Raw genomic sequence first — 7,523 nt, forward strand, 5'->3', positions numbered from 1 at the left:
GCCCCCCTTGCCAGCCCAGGCGTGCGGGTTTGGAGCACGGGGGAGACATTCCCTGCCCGGGCCGGGGAGCGCCCAGGGGGAATTTGGGCTGCCGCGCGCTGGGGCTATGTCACGCCGTGCCGTTACAAGTACGGGGGTAGCAATTCTGCGTTAGGGTTACAGTGGGTTTACGTTCCACGTAAAGATGTTAAAACCAAGCCCAGGTCGTGTAATTCAGGATTTCCGTGTTGCGACACTGGTGACAAATTTGCCTTTGCGATTTGTGATATACCTTACTGTGAGGGGAGGAAGCGTTGGTGAGTTTTATTAATCCTGGTGGGTTTTGCCTTAAACTGGGATTAACTTCCATATAGGTGATGACACAGAGTCCAAAGTTCAGCATGTGTGTCCAGATGTTATTTAGTTTGTTACACAGCATTTTTGGTGGGGCAAAGGTTAATCGTCTAGAACACAAACCTTGCTGGGGGTGAGAGCATTGGGGTTTTCTTTTTGATGACTGACTATCATCACTTCCTGAGGACAGTTGCACTCTTTGAATAGCCAGCCAGTGACATAAGCATGGATCATAGAATCACAGAATGGTTTGGGTTGGAAGGGACCTTACAGACCATCTAGTTCCAACCCCCCTGCCATGGGCAGGGACACCTTCCACTAGACCAGGTTGCTCAAAGCCTCGTCTAGCCTGGCCTTGAAGACAGCCAGGGATCACTGAACTTGAGATTTATAATATTCCTAGAAAATCTCCACATGCTAACTTATAAAGGTTGTTAGTGCCAGCTACTGTAGGTATGAAAAGCAATGGCTATCATAGTGCTGATCATTCTTGGACTGGTCAGTATGTCATCGTGGTGGTTTTTTTTTTTCTTTCCTAACAGAAAAGAGCATGTAAAGCAGCCAAATGATCACATCGCAGACCTCTGAAACAGCTGAATTTACACTCATTGCACCAAATGCAAAAGGATATTGTTTTTCCAACTTGGTATGTCTAAAGCTTAAGAGAAATTGTATGGTTTTACTTCCATATTAATGCCCTGTAACAGTCTTTTTTTCTAATAGTGCTCACTGGGGAGCCTGCTCAGTTGTTTCACATCTTTGATATTATAAGCCTCACCTCCTTAAGTGGGACCTAGGAGGGCAGAGCAGGTGAAAAAGAGGGTGTTTGTGTGTAAATAGTTATTAATTGGTGTGTGCTGTTGCAAAGCAATGTTTGACAAATATTAAACTGGTTTGACACACTGTCGATTAGTGCTGCTTACCTTTGCAGATAACTGGTTGGTAAACGGGAGGGAATTCCTTCTGATGAAAACTTAACATTTTTCCCCTCGCTCCTCGTTTACAGAATTCTTTTTCAGTTGGAGTACGTTTCCAGTATAGTTTACTGTGGACTCTGCAAACACCTGCTCCAGAAGAAAGTTCTGGGAAGGAGTTGGGGAAAGAGGACTCTGTCTTCTGGCAGCTCTGGCAGCTGGAGGGGTTCAGCGGGGCAGAGCCTCAGGGATGGTTTCTTGACAGCTAAAGGAAGTGTGGGTGGACAAATGTAACCTTTTTCAGAGTTTGTCTTTGATCTTTTTTGGAGAGGATCAAGTGCTACCTAGTCCTTTTCAATCAGCTAGGATGGCTTAAACTGCCTTTAAATAGTTTTAAGGGCTCCAGATTATTTGGGGGAGCAGATGAGGAGCACTTGTATGGTCTGTGCTGTTGACTCACAACAAAGGAGTGGTGAGTTCTTACACTGCTGAGCTAGATTTGTGGAAGAGTCCTTGAATGTACTTTTTGTTATAACCTTCAATGAAATGTTTAAAACATCTTTCTCCTCAGCACGTCACAGGGTTCTTTTTTTAAGGTTTTTGTTTTATCACCACAGCTTCTCTTTTTAATACTTGAGCTACTGATTGTGCTTTTCCTTAGGGACTTCTGTGATGTTAAGCCTGATAGAACTGTCTCTCAAATTTCCCCTTAAGTGATTAAAATACTGACTGAGGTAAGACTCATTGAAATCTGTGATGTGGCACATACGTTGTAGGGGTTTTTGTTAGCATTAGGACAAGCAGTTGAGGTTCTGACAGTAGCTCTGCAAAACAAAAAACAGAAAGGACAGAAAATAATTACGTGTAATTGGTATTTCTTAATACAACAGCTGCTGTCCATGTAGCTGAATTAAGAGTTTTCACTGGCTACTATCTTTGACAGTGAAAAGGAAGAACTGAAGAGAAAACAAACTATGAAAGTATTGGTTATTGGCCTTGGAGGGTGAGTATTAGAAAATTAAATTTCTTCTAAAGCTCAAGACTGGTCTTCCTTTCTGAATGAAGTGATGTCATTTCTATTCACGAATGGGTATTTTTTGAAAATACATTACAAATACAACTTAACAACTGTCTCATTCTATGGCATGTAACTCTTAACAAGTTGTTCCTACCTCTGTTGGAACTCTCGGTACTACCTCTCTCTAACCTCTTTCTTGGCACTCCTGGATTTATCGTCTGAAAGCTGTTGGAACCTGCCAAAACTTTATAGATGTAGAGAATATTTCATGTGAATAAAATTTTAGGGGCTTTTGGATTGTGTCTTTGTGGTTTACCATGACTACATACAAATGTGTGTGCGAGCTTGTACATATGTTTAAAAGAGATTTTTTTTTTGTCTTGATGCAGTTTTTACTATGTTTTCTAACTCAGTGTAACAAATGGTGGGAAAACAACGCTGGCACAAAAGCTTAAGAAAATGCTTCCCAACTGTGATATCATCTCTCAAGATGACTTCTTTAAGGTAACAGAATTGATGGAAAGACCTGATAGGTAAAATTAGGCTTGGGTAGATTTAAATGTAATTTATTCTTTTTTCAGTTCTCCTATAGATGAACTTTTAGAATTGATACTGCTTAAAATAATGGTAACTTCCTGAGAAAGAGACATAAAATAAGCACTGAGGTAATTGAACTTTCAGTGGCCACTGAATATACTAAGCAAAAAGAAGTTTACTGTCTTCTTTGATACCCTTTTAAAATAAGGAACCCGATTTATGTTGGATGCATTTTTCAAGACACTTTGTGCTAATGGTGTTAATGATATTGTTGTGTTAACCCTACACCCATACAGCAATAGGTAGTTATTTGCTTCCCAAATCAAAACAAAAAAACAACTTCTGCATTGATGTCAGAGTTATTTGTTAAAGGAGGGTGAAGCAGTTCTTATTTCTGAAGTAAAGCTCTAATGAACTTAAGAGGTATGATTTGGAGAATTTGTTGTTCTAGATTAAATAAAGTGCTTTTAATAGTTGTATACAGCAGTTTAATTTTGAAGATAAATTTAATCATTTGGGAAACAAAGGTGTGTAACCCTTATATCACTGAAAAATCTGTGAAAGTGGTCATAAAAGCAGCCTTGGAAAGATCCTTTTTTTTTTTTTTTTTTTCCTGTTCAGCCGGAGTCTGAAGTAGAAACAGATGAACGTGGATTTAAGCTATATGATGGTCAGTAACTCTGATGCATTGCTTTTGAACACTGTACTGAAACTCTGTTGTGCTAAGCTTCTTCCCCTCCGCCCCCTGCCCCTCTTCCCTTCTCAACAAGGCAGTGAACAAATGGTTGTTTAAAAGCAATCCTTTGCTCAGTTTCTCTCGGCTCACTGAGAGAAATAAGAAAACGTGCTGAACTAGTAAATAGCTCAAGCTAGTGCTTGACCTTTCCTTTTGTCTTTTTAATCTTTTCCTGTATTTCTACAGTTACGTCTGGTGCAGTGGCAAATGGTACTGCTCAGATGAGAGTCTCGGCTTGCAGCACTGCCATGAGTTAACCTTGTCACTTTCTATGAAATGATGGACTGTGAGGTTTTTTCACTTTGATAACAAACTCATGGGGTATCACCGCTGAGTCTCTTTCCAAATCAGTCAAAACTTGGGTCTGGTTCTGATCTTTATTTCATGTCAGATCTCTCATAAAGACCAAGTGTTTTGAAGTTCATGGTTAATGCTGGCTCAGTGTGCCAATTTAGCCTTATAAACTTCTAGATCCAGATCCACTTTCTGCCAGTGCTTTGGTTCAGGTCATACTGAGTAGTGAACTGTTGTGTTGAAACTTGTTGATGACAAAATGTATTACTGGGCCACACTGGTCAGGATCTTCCGTTGTATCTGAAAACTGACTCTTAATCAGCTATGTAGTCTTTGGCTGAACTTCTAGACTTCATGAAACAAGAATGTGAAATTGGAGGGATAAATTGGGAATTCTGGTTCAAATATCTGGGTTTAATACAGCTCGTAAAAGTACTTGTGAAATGTGTTTGCTGTGACATCACCCAAGGGCTGCCTTCTCTCTACTGTACAGTACTTACTGGATATGTTCTTGCATGTCTACAGATAGTAGCAGGAGCTATGTTGTGCTGCTTTGCTTTGTAAACCATCCTCCGGTCAGTCCAATCCATCCATCCCCACCCTCCAAATACCTGAAACCAAAGAAAAACCCAAAGCAAAAATTTTTGAGTGCCACCTCTCTTCACCTGACTCAGTGACAATTGACAGAAGGGTGGAGGGGGTAAGTATGTTTTCACAAGTTCTGTGGAAGAGAACAGACCCTGCAGTTCCTGTTGCCAAGGGAAAGGCTGTGAAGTGAGTTCACACACTTTTGGTGTCACAGAGTTCAGAGGGACCACCCACTGGAAATACCCTAATCCTGGGGAAAGCTTTAGTTTCAGGGTATCATTGATTGCAAATATGGAACTGCTTAAACACGAGAGATAATTTTTCGGGTAATGCCATTCCCTTTCATTTAGGCCTCTATGTAGATTATTTGATTCATACTGATTAACCTAGGGGTACTTAAGGGTTCTTTTAAACTATTATTCTCTGTTTTTAAGGAGTGCGTAACTTTCTGTTTTCATCTAGTACTCGATGCCCTCTATATGGATGAAATGGTGGAAAGTATTCTCAACTGGATGAAAAGCCCAGCAAGCTCAGGTCTTGTGACAGAAAAGCCACAGAATGCGTGTGAGAATCTGAAAAGTACAGATGATGTTTGTATTTTGATTGTTGAAGGCTTTCTGCTATACAATTACGGGTAAGCAGTAATATGTAAACCGGTATATTAAAAGCTGCCCTAAAAAGGAGAAGGGAACTAAATATATTTTTGTCTTAGGCCACTTAATGAACTGTGGAACAGAAGATACTTTTTGACCCTTCCTTATGAAGAGTGCAAAAGGAGAAGGAGGTAAGCTTACTCAGTTATTGCTCACAGAGTAGCCCCTAACATGGACTGGTTCTTTTGTATCAGCTTTTGTTCAGGGCTTGCCAAATGTGAGCTATTAAGGTATCTGTCCTCTGCTTCCCAGGGAAGACTGCGTGGGTGTTTAGTCAACACTAATGGAAGCATGAGAGATGCCTGGGTTAGGGCAGGGAGGGAGGCTTGCATTTTAGACCACAGAGGTACTAAAGTGTTAAATTATTTATGAAGACTGAAAAGAGGATGTTTTTGTCCAGAAATAAATATTTAGATTACTGAACTGCATATTGGAGTTAAACCATGTTTAAATTGAGAAACAGTTAAAAAAATACTAAGTAGTCTTGTGTTTGGTTGAATACAGCACCATGATAATTGTTAAAGTAACAATGTTCATGCATGGGTTTAGTGTACGTTCCGTGTTGTATCGTATATCTGATTTGGATTATTGAGCCAGTGCCTGATTTACCTCCAGATTTGGAGCAGTACTGTGTCCTTGGACCATACATGTGCACAAAGTCAGAATCTGCTGGCTGGGTGAAAAAAAACCTCTATTCTCCTGGTTTTGGTTGATTCTACTTTCTTTGTTTGTCATAGACTGACCTTTCAAGGACTTTACTGTCCAGGCTGAAGTGACCAGACAAAACCATTAGTCATTTAAACTTAGAGAAATCTGTATAACTGATAAAAAAAGAAAAAAGAAAAGAAGTAATTTACTTTGGTAACACTATCAATATAGCTTAATTTCTATGCAATACCTTTTTCAATTAAAAAAAAATCCTTTTATCTCACCTTAAATGTAATCTGCTTGGCAGAAATAGGTAAATTAGTGAGAGTTTATATCACAGATTGTATTAAAATGAAGGAGCCTCCTCTGCTTGAACAGCTATTCACCCTACCAGCCTGTTTTTATTTTGGATAGACGCTCTTATTAAACCAGCTGACACTAGGGAAAAAATGGAAAGCTTGCATGGGAAACCAAATGTATTTTTGTGTAGCACCAGAGTCTATCAGCCAGCAGATACCCCGGGGTACTTCGATGGACACGTGTGGCCTATGTATCTGAAATACAAACACGAACTGGAAGAGAATACAAGTAACGTTGGTATGGTATCCTGAACTTTAAACTTACAGAATGTTTAAGTGTGGCACTTGTGCAGTTTTTGATGGGTTGCGAATTCTTTTGTATGGGACAAAGTTTTCTTCAAACCTTTTTGTGGCGCTTGGGCAAATGGCTTAGACCTTTTGTTGGTTTATTTTTCAGGTCTGCAGGGGTTTGGGGTTTGTGGTTTTTAATAATGAAAATTATGAAGTTAAAAATATAAGTGTTCTGATCACAAAATGTCCATAAATGGACTTAATTAGTAAGCTGCTTTTTATTTTTCATCTCTTCCAATTGCACCCAGAGAAATACTGAAAACTTAACAGTTGGCCGTTACAGATAACTGGCAAAGAACTCCTGAGAACATTGGCTTTTGTCTTTCTTAGTTTATTTGGATGGAACAAAATCCCAAGAGGAGCTTTTAACCTTGGTGTATAGTGATATAATACAGGAATTAAAAAAGCTGAAGGAAGTAAGTAAGTCATTTTACTGGAAATTGAATCTGCTTATCCCATTCCAAGTTAACAAAAAGCTAATCCTTTTATATGAAAATACTGCAAGGATTATATAGATCTGTATCTCCCCATATATATGTATTACAGTCCTTGTGCATGTTTGCCGGTTACTCTCAAGTCATCATAAGCTCTACCTTTAAGTTCCTTGAAATCAGATATTCTGAAATAATAGGTGAATCCATGGTTATCTGATGATAAAACTAATAATTTTGAAAAAAGAATGGAGGGAATATGGGGCAAAATGTGAGTGACAGCAGATGTGTTGGTGGTATTAGTTTCTAACGTAGTGATGTCGTGCAAACGGAGAAGTGACACTGCGTGCGTGTTAAATGTGTACCTTCTGCTTTTATTTCAGATCGGGAGGTCACAGCATGATAATGCAGAAAGTCTGGGTGCCCTGTGATACAAATTGAAAACCCCAGAACGGTCACATTTCACAAGCCAGACAGCTGAGCAGATGTTACATGTACATCCATAATACTAGTTCATGGAACACAGATGGATTTGTAACAACTATTAACTCTGTAAGCTTCGGATATTACTGAATAGTATCAACAGTGCATTCTTCTTCAGAATTTCCTCAATCAGTCGTGCTTTGGCTGATGTGTAAATCTGAATGCATACATTTTAAAGAATCTAAACATCCTGTTGTGTACAAAACAACTATAAAGATGCAGTTCTATTGGATTAATA

General features: G+C 39.3%; 1 protein-coding gene across 1 annotated transcript; it reads left to right on the plus strand.

Moving 5' to 3' along the window:
- Positions 1 to 2,221: 2,221 nt before the first annotated feature.
- Positions 2,222 to 6,787, plus strand: NMRK1 (nicotinamide riboside kinase 1; the record flags this gene model as incomplete). The annotated part of the gene is made up of 7 exons (XM_010149836.1): positions 2,222 to 2,250; positions 2,679 to 2,769; positions 3,424 to 3,472; positions 4,883 to 5,054; positions 5,133 to 5,204; positions 6,212 to 6,318; positions 6,702 to 6,787. Coding segments are annotated over exons 1-7 (606 nt in total), but the record flags the coding sequence as incomplete, so codon positions are not given.
- Between the last annotated feature and the right edge of the window lie 736 nt (positions 6,788 to 7,523).

This window comes from Eurypyga helias, unplaced genomic scaffold (genome assembly GCF_000690775.1).
Source record: "Eurypyga helias isolate BGI_N326 unplaced genomic scaffold, ASM69077v1 scaffold29420, whole genome shotgun sequence".
In the NCBI taxonomy this organism is placed as follows: domain Eukaryota; kingdom Metazoa; phylum Chordata; class Aves; order Eurypygiformes; family Eurypygidae; genus Eurypyga; species Eurypyga helias.